This window comes from Ovis aries, chromosome 3, assembly GCF_016772045.2.
Source record: "Ovis aries strain OAR_USU_Benz2616 breed Rambouillet chromosome 3, ARS-UI_Ramb_v3.0, whole genome shotgun sequence".
NCBI lineage: Eukaryota > Metazoa > Chordata > Mammalia > Artiodactyla > Bovidae > Ovis > Ovis aries.
Window position 1 is genome coordinate 189,279,788 of NC_056056.1, and position 20,188 is coordinate 189,299,975.

Genomic DNA, 20,188 nt, shown 5'->3' on the forward strand with positions numbered 1-20,188 from the left:
TCCATGGATAGAGGAGCCTGGTGGACTACAGTCCAGGGGTGGCAAAAGAGTCAGACATGACTTAGCGACTAAACCATATGTCCTGATAAATGGTAGCAAAACCTAGACTTGGACCCTTAGCAATCCAACTCGTTCTGGAGTCTGTGTCTTTAAGTGAGGCCAACAGCAGCTCCTTGGAGGATTCCAGTCTCCAGCATCATTTCATCAGCACCAAATGCACATTGTCCAGGGGCTGTTTATTCTGCCCCTCAGTGCTCCCCAGCCACTTAGAGTTGCTCCTCTTCAAGCAGGTTCTTGGGTTCCCCTGAATCACTCTTTCCTTTCCTCTGCTTACTCAGGATCATTGAGGTTGGGAGCACATGAGCAACTTTTATTTTATTACTTTATTTTACAGAAAAAAAAAAAAGTGTAGAAGAAATGTCCTGGAATGTATTAGCAAAATGAACATGGGGTTTTCACCTTGTTCCGGAAAAATAAAAAACCACGCTTACTCTCCTTGAGAATATGGAGTGGGGATTTCCAATTTGTTGAAGTCAGAAAGTGTGTCATTGCAGATTCCAATCAAACAGAGAAACATGGCAAAGAGTAAAGAAACAAAATAAAACAGAAAGAACTTATGCCAAAGACAAGTTAAATAGAGAAACGACAGAGAAGTTTAGTAACCTTGAGCAAGGTACTTACCCTCATGTGGCCTCAGCTTGCTTTTCTGTGAAAGGAAACAAGTCGGACAAGAGGCTTCCTTCCAGCTAAAAGGCAATGATGTTAAGATAAAGAAGCAAATGCTAAGGAGACAGGTTTGGGAGTGAACTACAGAAATTGTAAAACATTTTCTCTTCCCTTTTCATATTTTTTCCTTATTACAGTAAAACAAGTGTGCTGAATAACTGATCCTGTAAATAACAAGATTCATTAGTTAAAACCTGAGAGCAAACATTTCTCCTTTTGGATTTATGTCAAGGGTCCTGACTGTACTTGGAAAAAAATGCAAGGTTGTAGAGTGTGGAAGGGAGTATGATCCGGGGGTCAGAGAACAGAAATACTATTTCTAAGAAAAACATTTTAAAATCTGATAATTTCATTAAAACAACAACAACAAAAAACCCACCTGAAATCTACTCTCGCAAAAGGGTACACGATCCTTCAGTAAATCCTAGGTTTCCATAGAACATAGTGTGAAAAATCCCTGGTGCTGCCCTTTGAGCCCCTCACATGTGTATTCAGTCTGACCTTCCAAGTCTTCTTCGTCCAGAACTGCTTTTTGAGGAAAGAATACAAAATACACAGTACAAAACTCTGTGGGCACATATCCTGTCCCCACTCTTAGCCCCGCCCCATTGTACGTCTTTCTCTACGTGAAAATGAAGCTGGGAAAGAGTGAACTTGGGGTAGAAGGGGAAGCACTTTAGAGTCAGGGTTAGTCCTGGGTGGTGGTGGTTTAGTCACTAAGTCGTATGGGACTCTTGCGACCCCATGGACTGTAGCCTGCCAGGCTCCTCTGTCCATGGGATTCTCCAGGCAAGAATACTGGAGTGGGTTGTCATTCTTTCTCCAAGGGGTAGTCCTGGCTATTCCCTATTTCTACAATTATTGGAGGCATGGGTGTGGCTTGGAGTGTCTGCTGGTGGTCAGATTAGATCTCAGTGCATCTCTCTTAAATAAAAAGAAGGAACCACCCCCTAATCAAATAGTTCTCTTCTTGTCTGTATTTAATTTCTATTTTTAATGCACAGGCATGCTGTGAATCTAAATCTCAGCTATCTCAGCTCTTCAGAGAGCCCAAGATGTCAATTTATAGAACTCTGCATTTATAAACCCATTTATAAGCCTGTGAGGAGGCTTGCATCTTAAGCCCACTCTGGCACCTGCCCATGGCGCCTCTGGGGCCAGCAACATGGCCTGGTAAGAACAGCTTTGAAAAAGTCCTCTGCAGATTTTATCTCTTGGCTTCTAGGGCTGACCTTGGCTATCAAGACATGGATCCAAAAAGTTCAAAGATCCCAGTTTGCTTTGAGCCATCTTACTGTTACACAGAGGTCCCTCCTAGGGCTTTGCCAAGGTCCTGTCCCTATGTGGAGCCTGGTACTGGGCGCGGACTCAGAGCTGATGGATGGGGAGGAAGAAAGCAGTTCTTCCAGCTGGGTTTGAAAGAAGAAAGAAGTCACATATAACTGTGCAAACACTTAATTCATAAACCATCCAGCATCTCCAAAGCAGAAATGGTGGTTTCCCTTCCCAGTGTGTACTGCCCATGATTGGAAGTTATTTGTGACATTTTTACTTCCTCAAAGCCTACATGAGGCTTTTTTTTTTTTTAAATAACCTGGAGTCCTCTATATCTATGGGACTAAAGAGTGGCCCACGGGGTGGCTCTGGGCTCTAAAACTCTTCCTCTGGCCCTGGTACATCATTTCCCAGGTCAGTGAGTCTCAGGCTTCCCAGATGCCAGGACTGCAAAGCCCTGAGTAGAGATCGTGGCTGGGAAATAAAAACAACAATATCATCTGAATTGCACTTCAATGTTTGTAAGGGGCAGAGGGATCACTGAGTATTATTGTTGTTGTTCAGTCGCTAAGTCGTGTCTGACTCTTTGCGACCCTATGAACTGCCACATGCCAGGCTTCCCTGTCCTTCACCATCTCCCAGCGTTTGCTCAAACTCATGTCCGTTGAGTCCATGATGTCATCCAACCATCTCATCCTCTGTTGTCCCCTTCTCCTCCTGCTCTCTATCTTTCCTAGCATCAGGGTCTTTTCCAATGAGTAGGCTCTTTGCACCAGGTGGCCAGAGTATTGGCACTTCAGCTTTAGCATCCATCCTTCCAATGAATATTCAGCATTGATTTCCTTTAGGATTGACTGGTTTGATCTCCTTGGTGAACACCAGGGACTCTCAAGAGTCTTCTTCAGCACCACAGTTCAAAAGTATCAATTCTTTCGGTGCTCAGCCTTTTTTATGATCTGACTCTCATCATCTAAATTTCATTTCCAATGTTTGCAAGGGGCAGGGGGATTACTGTTTTGTACTTAGGCTCCAGAGAACAGACACTTAATTTGTGTGTTGCTGCACCATGATTTGTTATATGAATTACACGTGCTACCACTGTTTTCCTGTTTCCTGATATTTTCCTAAATTTCAGTTTCTTGTAGTTTATACTCATCAACGGGTTTCCCAGGTGGCACTAGTCATAAAGATCCCTCCTGCCAATGCAGGAGACATAAGAGACAGTTTTGATCCCTGCACTGGGAAGATCCCCTGGAAGAGGGCATAGTAACCCACTCCAGTATTCTTGCCTAGAAAATACCATGGACAGGGGAGCCTGGTGGGCTACAGTCCATAGGACTGCAAAGAGTCAGACATGACTGAAGCAACTTAGCACACATGCACACACTCACCAACTTTATCATCATCAGTTACATAGCATTGACCATAGGCTCCATTCTAAATCTATCACAGACAATCAATTGTTCATTCACTCATTGGTTTAGTCTTCACAAAAACCTTATAATTACCCTTCAGATGAGGAAACAGAGTCAGAGAGGCACAGCAAGGGTATTTGGCTTGCCCAAGGCCACACAATGGAATTCAAACCCAGGCAGCCTAATTTTAGAACCATGCGCTTAATGACTATATATATATATATATATATATTTATATATATATATAAAGATGGAGAAGCTCTGTATAGTCAGCAAAAACAAGACCAGGAGCTGACTGTGGCTCAGATCATGAACTCCTTATTGCCAAATTCAGACTTAAATTGAAGAAAGTAGGGAAAACTACTAGACCATTCTGGTATGACCTAAATCAAATCCCTTATGATTATACAGTGGAAGTGAGAGATAGATTTAAGGGACTAGATATGATAGATGGAGTGCCTGATAAACTATGGATGGACGTTCATGACATTGTACAGGAGACAGGGATCAAGACCATCCCCATGGAAACGAAATACAAAAAAGCAAAATGGCTCTCTGAGGAGGCCTTACAAATAGCTGTCAAAAGAAGAGAAGTGAAAAGTAAAGGAGAAAAGGAAAGATATAAGCATCTGAATGTACAGTTCTAAAGAATAGCAAGGGGAGATAAGAAAGCCTTCTTCAGAGATCAATGCAAAGAAATAGAGGAAAACAACAGGACGGGAAAGACTAGAGATCTCTTCAAGAAAATTAGAGATACCAAGGGAACATTTTATGCAAAGATGGGCTTGATAAAGGACAGAAATGGTATGGACCTAACAGAAGCAGAAGATATTAAGAAGAGGTGGCAAGAATACACAGGAAAATTGTACAAAAAAGATCTTCATGACCCAGATAATCATGATGGTGTGATCACTCACCTAGAGCCAGACATCCTGGAATGTGAAGTCAAGTGGGCTTTAGAAAGCATCACTACGAACAAAGCTAGTGGAGGTGATGGAATTCCAGTTGAGCTATTTTAAATCCTGAAGGATGGCGCTGTGAAAGTGCTGCACTCAATATGTCAGCAAGTTTGGAAAACTCAGCAGTGGCCACAGGCCTGGAAAAGGTCAGTTTTCATTCCAATTCCAAAGAAAGGCAATGCCAAAGAATGCTCAAACTACCACACAATTGCACTCTCACACCCTAGTAAAGTAATGCTCAAAATTCTCCAAGCCAGGCTTCAGCAATATGTGAACTGTGAACTTCCAGATGTTCAAGCTGGTTTTAGAAAAGGCAGAGGAACCAGAGATCAAATTGCCAACATCCGCTGGATCATGGAAAAACCAAGAGAGTTCCAGAAAAACATCTATTTCTGCTTTATTGACTATGCCAAAGCCTTTGACTGCGTGGATCACAATAAACTGTGGAAAATTCTTCAAGAGATGGGAATACCAGACCACCTGACCTGCCTCTTGAGAAACCTGTATGCAGGTCAGGAAGCAGCAGTTAGAACTGGACATGGAACAGCAGACTGGTTCCAAATAGGGAAAGGAGTACGTCAAATGGTATATTGTCACCCTGCTTATTTAACTTCTATGCAGAGTACATCATGAGAAATGCTGGGTTGGAAGAGGCACAAGCTGGAACCAAGATTGCTGGGAAAAATATCAATAACCTCTGATATGCAGATGACACCACCCTTTTGGCAGAAAGTGAAGAGGAGCTAAAGAGCCTCTTGATGGAAGTGAAAGAGGAGAGTGAAAAGGTTGGCTTAAAGCTCAACATTCAGAAAATGAAGATCACGCATCTGGTCCCATCACTTCATGGGAAGTAGATGGGGAAACAATGGAAGCAGTGTCAGACTTTATTTTTCTGGGCTCTAAAATCACTGCAGATGGTGATTGCAGCCATGAAATTAAAAGATGCCTACTCCTTCGAAGAGAAGTTATGCCCAACCTAGATAGCATATTGAAAAGCAGAGACATTACTTTGCCAACAAAGGTCCGTCTAGTCAAGGCTATGGTTTTTCCAGTGGTCATGTATGGATGTGAAAGTTGGATTGTGAAGAAAGCTGAGTGCCGAAGAATTGATACTTTGGAACTGTGGTGTTGGAGAAGACTCTTGAGAGTCCCTTGGATTGCAAGGAGATCCAACCAGTCCATTCTAAAGGAGATCAGTCCTGGGTGTTCATTGGAAGGACTGATGCTAAAGCTGAAACTCCAGTACTTTGGCCATCTCATGAGAAGAGTTGACTCATTGGAAAAGACTCTGATGCTGGGAGGGATTGGGGGCAGGAGGAGAAGGGGATGACAGAGGATGAGATGGCTGGATGGCATCACCGACTGGATGCACATGAGTTTGGGTGAACTCCGGGAGTTGGTGATGGACAGGGAGGCCTGGCATGCTGTGATTCATGGGGTCGCAGAGGGTCGGACAAAACTGAGCGACTGAACTGAACTGACACACACATATGGCATCCCAAATGCATATAAACACTGAATTCAAAGGGTCCTTAAAATAGCTTTCTGGGATTTCTCAGATCTACTCAAACAGGACTGTATTTTTGCGTATTACTTTAATGCATATACTTAAAATATGTAGTCCAAGCTTAAGAATTTTTTCATTAAGTTTTATTTTTATTGTTACCTTAAAACAACAATTTTATATTTCAAATCCACTCCTATATACTGTTCCTTAACTTCCCTACTGTTGAGTGTCTCCAAAATACCCCAAGCTGGAAGTATTTTTAGCGATAGAAGAGACCAAGAGACAAATAAAAAGGGACAGTGACAACATTAGAAGTCTGTTGGTTTGGTAAATTCCCGTGATTTACGGTTGAAAGAATTTTTTTCTTATAGTTCAGATAAGATTATTTAATATTCTGGAAAGATTGGGATTCTACAATTGCCCTTGGTAACCTCTTCCATATCTTGCACATTGATAGTTAGGAATGCCATTCGAATATGTATTTTCATTCCTTCCTAGGCAGCAAGTTAGCATTAGAAAAGAAAATGGATTTATAATGACACTTGCATTAGCTATGATGAGTTGCCTTGTGAGTTGTTCTTGCAGTACAAGTGGCCCTCATCCACTTCTGGCTGCAAGTTGTATTCAAATAAAACAGAAACAATCTGACGTTCTCGGTTAAGGTAGACATGAACTCCACTGTGTCTCCTGGAAACTGGAAACCATAAGAAGCTAAACTTTTTTTCTTATTATTTCAAGGTTGATTGTGATTTTCAAATTATGTGCCCTAAAATTTTTCACTGTAATGCAGGCATGTAGCTCCCGGTTCTTGTAGGGGGTTAGGTTTCAGAGATCCTTGTAAAATCACTCTTGTGAAGCCAGAATGGAAACCCTGTTCTGCTCTCAGCTTTTTCTGACTCTATGAGCTGATATGATGAGACATGGAGGCCTATTTGGGCTTCCCAGGTGGCACTGGTGGTATAGAACCTGCATGGCAATGCAGGAAACATGAGAGACGTGGGTTTGATCCTTGTGTCGGGAAGATCCCCTGGAGGAGGGCAGGGCAACCCACTCCACTGTTCTTGCTTGGAGAATCCCACGGACAGAGAAACCTAGTAAGCCACAGTCCAGAGGGTCGCAAAGAGTTGGACACGACTGAATGACTTAGCACGCACATGGAGGCACATTTGCACACAAGACTCGGCACAGCACAGTTTCTTACACATTTAGTTTGGTTGTTCCTGTCCAGAGACACACACACACTGCACTTGCTGGACTGGTATCTGGTACAAAGACCTCGAGTAAATGGCAGAGGGTAGCAGGCACAGGGGGAGGCAGCCCCTCACCTCTTCTCTCCAGACTGCCGGGGGACACTTCATGAGGCTGTTGGAGTTGGCTGCACGTTACCAAGTTTAGCGAGGGGTCCCTTCTGAATGCTTTGCTGAGGGCTCCCATGTCACCAAGCAGGGACAGAAATGTACCTCCAACTGAAACTAATTACATATTCATCTCAGGTGAGAAAACATCTTCTGCAGAAATGAGTAAGAGCCTTGAGGGATCCTTGAAAGAAGAAGAGGTCCATGGGGAAGAACAAGCAGGCTGAAGCAGGCTGTCCCCTCTCTCTCTCTCCAGCACCCCTTCCCCGGGCGGCTCTGGCAGCAGAACCAGATGTCACCTAATGCCGAGTGTTTCATTCATCCTGGTCTATACCCCTGCCTTACATAGCAAAAGCTCCTTGGCAACACCCTGCAGCAGCTCTTCTCATTTTTAATTGAATCCAAGGAGGTTTTTTTTCTAGAGATACCAGCTTAAACTAATTCCCAATAGGGCTAATCAGGGATTCATAGACAATAAAGATGGAGAAGACCTTACCAATCGGTTTCTGTCATTCTGCTCAGACGGTTCTCCAGTCTGGGGCAGTGATCACAGTTCTTGGTATTGTGGGCTATTAACAGGAGCCTTGAAATAAATCCGGCTCAGTGAGATAAGAGCAACTGATTTCACTGCCTAGGTATCTCTCCTCCGGTGACCAGAAACACATACACCTTCCATTTTCATCAGTTGTTTATCAAAATCAGATTAGTAAGAGAAGCATCCGACAGAGTTGTTTATGCCTGTCTCAGTCTTGAATTACAAATGACTTTCTTGTGCTGTTTGAGCAAAACACCATGACCTATAGATGAACCAGGCTTTGTATTTCCTGCACCTTGTCCTGAACTTATAATTCCCCAAAGACCACAGTTGTTAAGTCTCACTGGTATTGGGATCGTTGATCTGAGTAAGATAGGTGAGGCTCACTCCTTGGGGACTGTGGCTAGGTGGGTAATAGATTCCATCTTTGTGATAAGTCATAAGTCACGAATGGGTTATTTTGAGCTCTCCCAAGTGGAAGACAATGGAGCATTTAGTAGGTTGTGTGGTTACGTAAGACATCTCTTTCCAAACAAAGAGGAGGCAAGACACCCAGCCAAAGGATTGAGCCCAGGAGGCTGTGTGGTCTGGTGGTTCCAGGGAGAGACGTGGGGCCAGAGCTTCCTGGGTTCAGCTACCAGCCGAGACTCTGACTCAGGGGGAGTGGAGCCAAGGCTCTTGGCTTGAGGCAGAAAGACTGTAAAACCCAAGAGAGAAAACCACAGGTCTGTGCTCAAGGACTCTGGGGGGAAAGCACATTTTGGAAATAAAAATTTAGAAAGAAGATCATCCTGTTAAGTTACAATTTGGGCTTTTTTCAATAAGACATGAGCATTTTTTTCCTGCTTATTGCCTGACACGTTCTCCCCTGGGCATCAGGGTGAAGCCAAGCCAGGCTCCGAGGGTGTTCTATGTGGGATGAATAGAGGAGCCCGGGGTCTGAACGAAGGCAGTCAACCTTGGTGAGTTGTCACAGGCAATGCTCAGGAAGCCTGGCACTAGGGGCAGTGAGGTTCCACATGGATTCTTCCCTTTGCCTCCCCATTCTGTCTTCCACAATAAAGAGCCCTCTGAGATGGTGGGAGGAGAGAGTCCTTCCCACAGACTCTGCATGCTTCCCTTCCATGAGTCTGAGCTGGCGTTTGCTCAGCTGTAACCGGCGGCCGCAGCCTCCACAAACCTACGCGGGTTCCCAAGCCACAGCTGGAGTCAGGGCCCAGGGCAAATGTTCTCCATGTCTCGCAAGCTCTGAAGCTCTGCTTCCTCTGCCCAGACAGAGTAGGTGGCTGCCCACAGGGTTGGGTTGGAAGGACAACCGGGCAGGTCTCCCCTCTTTGGCATCATGCCTCCTTTCTCTGGATCTGAGACATTTTCTGATCTTTAGAAATAGTCTATGTAAATGAAAACCATATTTTCAGGCATCTCTGTGTTTAAAGGAAATCAAACCTGAATATCAACCCTGAATACTCATTGGATGGATTGTTGCTGAAGCTGAAGCTCCAATATCTGGCCACCTGATGTCAAGAGTCGACTCATTGGGAAAGACCCTGATGCTAGGAAAGATGTAGGGCAGGAAGAGAAGGGGATGACAGAGGATGAGATGGTTGGATGGCATCACTGACTCAATGGACATGAGTTTGAGCAAACTCTGGGAGATGGTGAAGGATAGGGAAGCCTGGTGAGCTGCAGTCCATGAGGTCACTGAACAACCGTATTCAAGGTCTTTACCCAACCCTGCAACACTGCACCCTGCACCAGAGTGAATAACACCTTAGTTGAGTTTCATGGGCATGGGCCAGGACATGAAGGAGGGGCAGGTTTTGCTGTGGGATAGGGTGCGGGTGGGGAGCTGTCTGTTCTCTGGAAGAGTAGAGAGCCCAGGAGAGAGATATACATCTCAGAAGTAGAGGTGGTCTTCTTGGACATTTGACCTAGAGTTGTCAGGTCAACTTCAAAATCTTCAAAATCTGGCAGTGTGAGGGTTGTACCAGGATGGCTGCTCTTACTCTAAGCCAAGCGGGGCCAAGTGGGACCCAGTTTCCCTCTCACAGCCCCCTCATCCAGGGCCCAGATACACTCAAGATGTCTCTCCTCTCTACATCTGTCCAAGGACACGCTCCCAGCTGCTGGATACATAGCCAAGCTCAGTGTCCACAGTGTAAACTTCTCTATAGTAAAATACATAAGTGCGCTCTCTCTTTTCAGTTGTATAACCATCCTTTGGTCACTTTTGTTGCAACCTAAGAAAAAAATTTAATAAAAAATTGGAAATCCACTCTTGCCCATAAAAGTATCTGAGGGAACATTGCCTACTTTGTAAGAATATGTGAATTCTATCCTGAGGGAAAGAGAAGTAAAAATAATCCACTGAAGCTGGTGAGAACTTTAATTCCATAATGTTCAGACTCTGGTTCCTCTACTTCCGACGGTTCACTCTGCTGGCACACCACTTTCACGGGTACTAACAGTCTATTAAACACGGGCCTTGGAAGATGTGGGCTTCCCAGGTGACGCTAATGGTTAAGAACCCGTTTGCCAATGGAAGAGACATAAGATATGCGGGTTCAATCTCTGGGTCAGGAAGATCCTTTGGAGGAGAGCATAGCAACCCGCTCCAGTATTCTTGCCTGGAGAATCCCATGGACTGAGGAGCCTGGCAGGCTACGGTCCACAAGGTCACAAAGAGTTAGACATGACTGAAACAACTTAGCAGCAGCAGCAGCAGCAGCTAGGAAGATATTGGGAGACGAATCGTAAGATTACAGTCATCTTCTCCGGTCACAAAAGCCATTGCTTCTTTGGTCCTTGAGAGTAATCCTTTTGCTCTCTCCCTGCACACCTGGTTTGGAAGATAATGCACTAAGTTTCTGGGGAGAAGGCTGAGTAGAAAGTCAGAGTATACAGAGCACCCCACCCGGAGAGAGGTGTCTTCAATGTGTCCTGGTTCAGAGACCCCAAAGTGCCCCTGGCCTCTCACTCCTCTGTAATTCCTGGCAGCAGCATTTCAGGGACCCCTGCCTCCCTCTCCAGCAGGACTCATGTGGAAGAGGAAGGACCAGCACACGTCCCACAAGTCATCCCATCTTCCTCCCTTGCCCCAGTCAAAAGGTTTTGTTAAACAAAAGGCTTCATTCTCAGTTGAAATCAATTCAATTGAATTGAAATAATTCGATCATTTGAATTATTGCCCTAATATCTGCTTTTCCCCCAAAATAGAGCTGAAGGTATATCCCTCATCTCTTTGATTAAAGGATCTTTCTGATGACCTTTTCAAACAGAAAAAGACTTCCTCTAAGAACCCAGGCTTTGGGAGGAATCAATAAACATGCTCAGCTGTGTGCTTAGTTGCTCAGTCATGCCTGACTCTTTGCAACCCCATGGACTATAGCCCGCCAGGCTCCTTTGTCCACGGAGCTCTCCAGGCAAGAATACTGCAGTGGGTAGCCATGCCCTCTACCAGGGGATCTTCCGAACCCAGGTCTCTCTCATTGCAGGCAGATTCTTTACTGTCTGAGCCACCAGGGAAGCCCAAGAATACTAGAGTGGGCAGCCTATCCCTTCTCCAGGGGATCTTCCCTACCCAGGAATTGAACTGGGGTTTCCTGCATTGCAGGCAAATTCTTTACCAGCTGAGCTACCAGGGAAACCTGAATAAACATGTGTGTGTGTGTGTGTGTGTGTGTGTGTGTGTATATATATATATATATATATATTTGTTGGAAAGAAATAGAAGAATGAAATATTGTCTCTAAGCTGGCATCCCCACACATTAGTTTTATTTTCATTTGCTTACAATCTGAATTTTCAATGTGCAGTAGCTGACATTAGTCCTGTACTTCATAAACGCTAACTTATAAAAGATGAATTTGTCAAGTAAAAAAACAATTTATAATAATTTGTCCTGAAGTACAAAGATAGATAGACTGTATCAAGGGAAAAGTAGATTTTTGGCTGTAGGGTTTTAATAATTAAATTCACCACAAGTATGAAAATTTATACAAATGTTTTCCTATCCAGCCTGGAGATTTGCTGATATTTTCTGACTGTACACAAAAATAAAACCTTTTATGATCCTTGAATAAGAATCAGTGATCCACAGAATCAAGGTGGTTTTTAAATAAATGAGGGATTGTATGTTACAACCTAATAAGCAGTAGAGTGATAATGTATAATACCAATGCTTGATAAAGTTACACTTTAAGAGTTGGGGTTAAACATGCTTCTGTTACATAAAATTCCAAGGGCTATAAAAATCAGGAGAAATGTCTCAGTTTCTACTTCTGCCAGAGAGAAGCGTTGAGAGAAGATGACACATTCAGGTATATAAACCAACAAAGAGGGATCCTACCAGCAAATGATTCCATGCACATCATGAGTAAGAACTGGTACTATCTTATTTTAACAGCAAAATTTCTGTTTGGTGCCCATTTGATATTATTCCTGGCTTATTAAAAGGAAGTATTAAAAAGAACCCACCTGCCAGTGCAGGAGATGTAAGAGATACAGGCTTGATCCCTGAGTTAGGAAGATACCCTGACGGAGGAAATGGCAACCCACTCCAGTATTCACACCTGGAAAATTCCATGAACAAAGAAGCCTGGCAGGCTACAGTCGTGCATGCTAAGTTGCTTCAGTCGTGTCTGACTCTTTGATACCCCATGGAATGCAGCCCATCAGGCTCCTCTGTCCATGGGATTCTCCAGGCAAGAGCACTGGAGTGTGTTGCTATTTCCTCTTCCAGGCAATCTTCCCAACCCAGGGATCAAACCCATGTCTCTTACATCTCCTCATTATCAGGCAGGTTCTTTACCACTAGTGCCACCTGGGATGATGCAATCGATGGGGTTGCAAAGAGTTGGATATGTCTGAAATGACTTAGCATGCATGCATGCGAGGAAGGAGGAAACCAAATATTCATCAAGCCCCTTCTATGAGCCACTTTGCAAAGTGCTGTTTCATCTAACCTTTCCCATGACTCTGTGAGGCAGTTATGTTTTTCTCCACTTTATAGATGAAGAAACAAAACTAAATGCTTTGTCCAAAGTCACACAGCCAGAAAGTGACAAACAGATTTCTAAGCCTAGGACTTGCAGTCTTAGGACTAAGGATAGTAAATCCAGCTCAGAGCGTGTGTCCTAATTATTACCCCTTTCCTTTAGCATTCTACAAGCTGAACTAGCATTTTACAGTTTAATCAACTATTTAAATTGCCTCTGAGTTGGTAAGAAGGAGCCCTTGTCTTCAGGTTTGAAATGGAATAGGCTGTCTGTTTGTATGTATAATTCAGTGTTGAATATGATTGAGCATAGAATACTCGACATGTACCCCATTCTTTTAGGGCAAACTTGGGGCTTCCTAGATGACTCAGTGGTAAAGAATCTGCCTGCCAATGCAGAAGCAGCAGGAGATGTGGGTTCGATCCCTGGGTCAGGAAGATCCTCTGGAGGAAGAAAAGGTAACCCATTGCAGTATTCTTGCTGGAATCTCATAGTCAGAGGAGCCTGGCGGGTTACACTTCATGGGGTTGGAAAGAGTTGGACACAACTGAGCATGCATGTTACTTAACATTTATATGTATAAATGAAGATCAGCATTCCAAGTATCTTTTGCAAAAAAAATTTTTTTCAACTCCCTTTGCCTGGAGAGAATTTACAACCTCGACTTCAACAGTGGCTGTAGAGTACCGAAAGAACATTGGAACAAAGGAGTCAAAATTCATATTGGTACTTGTCTGCTCTAAACCCAGATTTTTGATGTAAACACTAAGATTTTATGTAGACTAGTTCATGTGCAACGTACCATCACTTTAAAATACATTCAAACACAGCATTTTCAGAGATAATGAAAATTTTATTAACAAAGAAAATCTACATTATACACACCCTCTCAAAAACAACCACCTCAAACATGTAAGATACACTTTGGTTTCTACTCACTATACCCTCAACGCCAGAAGAACAAAACCACAGCACCAAAGTACAGACCAATATTTTCAAAGGGACTAATTCTTTGAGATAATAAAATACTAGACAATTAGAAGAACCCATCACAGGCTCATTTCACAGGCTGAGCCACTGAGGCTTTCTCCAAATGAATGTTTCCACTGTGAGTCAATATATGTGGCCATCCGCACTTTGTAACACTACCCTCAATACACATACATCTAAACACACGATCGAGTTCTTTTGAGTACAGTGATAACTGAGTCAGCAAGATTTATAGAAATGTACGGCTACACAGCAACAGTTCAGCAACAGGAGCTAGGAAATGTAAAGGTATGCGTCATGATAGGATGTGATTGGTTTTTCAAGGCAACTTTTAAGTTCATTTCTGATTATCGTTAACTGATCCATCTCTGTCCCTCGGAAACTCCCTTAGATATCCTCTATCCCACCCTTTACTAGACAGACTTATAAACATAGTCCAGATATACTGCATGCCAGAGAGGAAGTACAAGAAGATGAACTGTATCCTGATGCCCCGGATCCAAACAGAAAACACACACATAACGTGTCTCGCTGTCAGAACACACTGATGCCTGCAGCTGAAAGGTCCCTCAAAAGAGATCTAATGGAGGTTTAACTCAAGGAGGGAAAAAACTTAGGCCTGTTACTTGACTACAGTTTCCAGGGCCTGGTGTAGCTATATTTTTAGGAATGGCTCCAAGGAGCTGCCTACACAAATTTGGATGAAGCAAGGGAGGCACAGATGGTGGTCACGTGAAAGCACAGACCGATCTCGGGTGGGCTTGGTTACAAAGTCTGCACATTTAGGCTGCTGTATTCCTCCTATTTCAAGTGCTGCCAAGTCCTGGCTGTTCCCCCTCTTTTCAAAGTCTTGATTCATTTAATTCCCCTGAAGGAGGTGGGAGAGGAGGAGGATTGCGCAAATTTTACTGTTGCATGGTTTAGAAGAGACAGTCACCATCTTGGCTCCTTGTCAGATTTTAAATGTAACATTTTGCTAAGTGTAAAGCTCTGTATCTGTTCCTTTTCTGTTGCCATTACTGTAACTTCAATATTTGCAAAACACAACCTCAAAATACTTCAAGTTCAGCCCAAAGCAGTTTGTTATTCATGCAACACAATTCTCACATGTATCAATACAGAGTGAGTTTGCAGCACAGAAATCTTCCCTTTCTTTCCTTTTAAATTTTTTTCATTTTATTTTTAATTCTTGAGCTGAAGCAATTTTTTTTCTTTCTTTAGGGATTTCAGAATGATTCAGTCACACAATAGCAAAATCCTCATTATATATACAACATATATGTGGTGTGTCCTTAGTCGCTCAGTCTTGTCTGACTCTTTGTGACCCCATGGACTGTAGCCCACCAGGCTCCTCTATCCATGGAATTCTCCAGGCAAGAATACTGGACTGGGTTACCATTTCCTTCTCCAAAGAATCTTCCCAACCCTGGGACTGAACCTATGTCTCCTGTGTCTCCTGAATTGGCATGCAGATTCTTTACCACTGAGCCCCCTGGGAAGCCCTACATCATATATACATATATATATATGTCTCCTGATTAGTATCAATTTATCATTATGTTAGTTCTTACTGGTTGCGTTATTTAAAAAAAAAAAAAAAAGGAAGCACATAACCTAGAGTTATTCTACCATTTGAAATACCCTGTGAGTTGCTTGTAAAGCATGGAGCACCTTAGTGTTATGTAGGATTTAATTTTCTGATAGAAAAATTTGTAGTGTTTGCCATAAAAGTTTTTTAAGGTATTCAGAGTGTGCTTCCAAAGATGCTTTATTCATAGTAATTAGCATTAAAGCACTGGTTTCTTATTCTTTAAAAAAGAGCCCACAGAGTATCAATCATTTTCTTTTGTAGGAAACTATCAAAATAAAAAATGGACACAGTTATTGGAACTTTTTAAAAACAGGGCACAAAGTATTTTTCAGGTTGTCACCAAGACGCTTGGTGTTGTGTTGATGTAATTTTTGTGCATGATCAAACCTCTGCTCTTGAGTCATCCACTAAGCCCCCAAGTGTGCATTTTTGGCCTAGCTAGTATGTAGGAAGGTCATTTTTAAAGCAAGTCAATACATAAAAAGGTTTTAACATCTGTTAATCAAGTGTTTTATCTGGAGGGCATAAACTCTATTTATAATCCTCCAACTAAATATTTCCTGTTTTTAAATATTTATTGTATGTAATAATTGACACTTCTGTCACAATCAATGGAATTATTCAAATGCCTTATAAGGCAAACACAGGAATTATTTTTTAAGGGTAGGATTTAATTATTAGTAAAATATATCTATAGGCAATGTGGAGAAGGAAGCAAATTTAAGCTCAATTATTATCTTGAGTTTCTGCTTTCAACAGAGCAGCCTAATAGAGAAAGTTCTTGGGAACATTTATGCTACATGAACTTGCATCTGAGCTCCTTCCTTAAAACACTGATATTGTTCCAAATTTAATGATAACAATAATTAGGGAGGAAAGTCTCCCACCATAGTGTACTTGCACTCTTTTAAAGTCAATCACTTCAAAACAAAACAAAACCGAAAACTACCCTCCAAGTCAATGGCCCAGTGTTCAAACAAGGACCTCAAAATATTAGTTTAAGGCTCTAGTTGACTGTGCATACAAATCAACACTAGGATTACATATCAAATAGAGTTCCGTGAATGGAACACATCAGCATTACCCAATCTTCCTCAAAAGTGCTTAGCTGCCAAGAGAGAAACTTTATAAAACATCACAAATGTGCTATTTGTATAAACATTTCCCATTACAAATGCTCTTGTTTTTATTTAAATGAGTATTTTTAACCTGAGCTATTAATAAAAAATTTTTTTTCTCCCTTGTAAAGCTTAGCTTTCACAAGGAAGAATCATTGCACCTCCTCTCTTGTGAGTAATTTCTCCTAATACCGATGGTGCTACCTAAGTACAGCCAGAGCTCATTAAATAGACTTCTGAGCATCATTATAATTAACAATTAGCTAGAAATTAGTTTTAATGATTTGTTTTAGATGACAGAATAGAAGCATAATGTAATTATTTTTAAGCCTTCTACATCAGGGAAGCCCCATTAAGAACATAGCTACCACCAACTTTCAATTATTGAGAAGCAGACAGTCATCCAAAGCATTCACTAAGTGATCTGCTTACAGACCCAAACTGAGGGAGCAGAGGAGAAAGGCCACCCCAGCCCAGGTGTTTGTAATTATTTAGCGTTTTCACAAAGTCTCTTCCTTTTCTACTCTGCTCTTTTAGGCTGTTTGTATACCTTGGAGACATCTCTACCGGGGAAAATAGAACAGAGAGAGTCACCCTGGCTGTTCAGTTCTGCCTCCTGCCTTCCTCTGAAGTGCAGTGACAATCATGGCAGGAAGGGTGAGGGGCTGGAGGAAGAGTCTAGAAAATTTAGCAAGTGGGCCTGAAACTGTCCTAATCAAGCTGGACTAACAGGAAAGAAGATTATATAAGCAATAGATACAGGAGTATTAAGAATAGACTCCAGACTCTAAGGTAGATCTATACCTTTCTCTGTGTTCTGTGGGTTTTTTTTTTTTTAACATCTCAAAGTCAATTTAGATCTTAAGAATTTATTTAAAAAAAATACTAAGGAAACCTGAAAAAATGCTCTTTCATTTCCTGAAAAATAGAAAAATATTCATTTAGAATGGTGAATACTGATTATTGTCAAAAGTTTTTCTTCCTTCCTTCTCTTTCTCTTCTTTAAAAAAAAAAAAAAATCTCAATCAGGCTGCTGTTTGCTCTTCTACCTTTGAGCAAGAATGTTAGACCTTTTGCTGCTGACCTTCGGAAGCTGTCCCGGAGCACATCCTGACACCCACATAAAAGACCTGGTACCTGTGTTTCCACATCACAAAGCAGGCCAACAAGCATACCAAGCCACAGACCAAGTTCAGAATCATCTGGATGAGTAGGAACAGTTTGAAAGTGCCAGTGATGCTGGTACAGTCAGTCACATCCCGGTACACAAAGGTCCTGCTGAGGGGCTCGGAGGAGGGCAGTTTGCACTGGCAGGAGTCAAACGCGGTTCCGCAGGTAAACTGTGCGAGCTGGGCATAGTGGTGAGCGGCGAACGCCACGGCCAGCACACAGACTGTCAGGCCAAGGGCACTCAGCACAAAGTACAAGAGCTGCAAGAAAGCAGAAGAAAGGCTTTCCAGTTACAGAGAATGCTGGATGACTACCGCCAAAGCTAATACAGAAGACTTCTCTCCTAGGAAGCTTCCCCGCTATCCTCAGAAACGTGGTGCCCAAGACGTGACAATGGCTCCTTATGGACTATTAGTGAGCCTTCCTGGAACTCTGATGGTCTTTTCATTTGCCGTGCAGATGGAGGGTGTTTTCATGAATCAAGCCAACAATTTGAGCTTAATCTGGGGCTGTTTGTGTGTGGGTGTAGCAGGCAGCTTAGATGAATCCCAAACACAAGAGCCATCCCTGAAGGACAGACTGTGCTTGTTTTGACCTTAGCGATTGCTGACATAAAGACTGCAACAACCCTAGGAGCGGAGAACAAGTTTCTGCAATGCAAACACTGTGTTGGCCAAAACTGGCAATGATTGGTCAACTAGCAACATGTGTTAATGAAAAAACAGGAAACTATGTTCAGTGGCTTGTGTATGTGCTGTCACTTCAGTCATGTCTGACTCTGCGACCCCATGGACTGTAGCCCGCCAGACTCTTCTGTCCATGGGATTCTCCAGGCAAGAATACTGGAGTGGGCTGCCATTTCCTTCTCCAGGAGATCTGCCTGGGTCTTTTACATCTCCTGCACTGGCAAGCAGGTTCTTTACCACTAGCATCACATGGGAAGATGCTCAATGGAGTGGTTGCCAAACTATGTCCAGGAATGCCAATATTCCCAGTCAGAGGTAGCTGGGGAAAAAAAAAAAAAAATATATATATATATATATACATATATATATATATATGGCTCCAGAAAGTAGGTTACTCAACGTTAGCTTCATTATCTGGTCACCTGTGGTCCCTCTGGCCCCTTGGTCACCAAGGTTCTAAACACCATTAGCCCTAGCCTTGGAATGGAAAAGTCTGGTGAAAGTTCTAACTCTGCTATTAAAGAACCATGGGATCCTTGAACAACTCAGACATTTACCCTAAACCTGAAATATTTTGATCATGAAATTGTGAATACTTGTTGATGTGACTGCTATATAAACCATTTTATAGAACAAGAAATCTTGTGATTGGACTTCCCTCCTGGAATCCTTCCTCTTAATGGTCCAGCCTACTGAGGATCTAGATAAGGAACAGAGTCCCCAGCTGTTGGCACTGGTGTTCTGAACTAAGTTCTTAGTGTAAGAGTTGCACACCTGTAATCAAAAGGTGCTCATAGAGCAGTTCTGGTGAATGTGAACTCCTCAAAGGAAGATCAGGCACATCCAGTCCAGGTTCAGATTAAAGTTGATCTGAGGGAGGGGGAGGGAATCTCATGAGGGAGGGGGATTTATATACACACACACACACACACACACACACACACACACACACACATATATATATATATATATATATATCTTTAAAAGTGTTAGTCACTCAGTCATGTCTGACTCTTTGGACTCTTTGTAGCCCTCCAAGTTCCTCTGTCCGTGGAATTGTCCAGGCAAGAGTGTATATATATATATATATATAGTATATAGTATATATTATAACTGATTTCCATTGTATGGCAGAAACCAACACAACATTGTAAAGCAATTATCCTCCAATTAAAAAATTGCTCTGAAAAGATTATGCCCTCCCCCTACCTCCAAGTAAATGCAACTCAAAATAAAAACATACATGTAAGATTATAAAATACATGTACATAAGTCCTACAGATAAGTGATTTTCCACACAGGGACAATTTCAAGTCTTAAATATAGAATACTTCCAAATTTATTTTTTCCTTCTTGAATGGGGTATGTGGTATGGTGTGTGTGTATGGGTGTGGGTGTGTGTGCTGGGGCTCTGTGCATGGATCTGGTTTGCTTGGAAGCTTCGCTGCAGACACAAGAAGAGAATAGACCCTGGTTAAAGCCACTTGGACGTCACGTGGCTGCAGGAGCAAAGAATGCAGGGGTTCTTTGGATCTTCTCAACAAAATCATCTTAAACACACATTCCCTTTTTCATTTTCAAATCATATGAGAAGGACTGTCACATATAACCCATGTTTCTTCACATGTGACACAGTTTATGGAAACCTCTATCCCAGGGACCTAACAAGGATAACCTATGCACATGTTTATTCTCTCTTGGAGGAAGGGAACCACAAACACACACAGTGGCACTATTTTAATAAAAATTAAGAGGAACTATTTGATTTGTAATATTGAATGGATGGCCTTGGTTCTGCCTATCCCCCAAATTTTCACTGGGCATATTTTCTAGAAAAATAGGCTAAAATGTATAGATTTATTTT

General features: G+C 42.4%; 1 protein-coding gene across 2 annotated transcripts in view; it reads right to left on the minus strand.

Annotated features, from left to right (window-relative positions):
- Window positions 1-13,601: 13,601 nt before the first annotated feature.
- SSPN (sarcospan) overlaps window positions 13,602-20,188 on the minus strand; it is a 134,219-nt gene continuing 127,632 nt past the window's right edge. For both annotated transcript variants that reach the window (XM_042247374.2, XM_004007542.6), the window contains exon 3: window positions 13,602-17,898. In XM_042247374.2, the coding sequence (XP_042103308.1) occupies window positions 17,533-17,898 (366 nt within the window). In that variant the 3' untranslated portion in view covers window positions 13,602-17,532. The remainder of the gene's footprint in view (window positions 17,899-20,188) is intronic.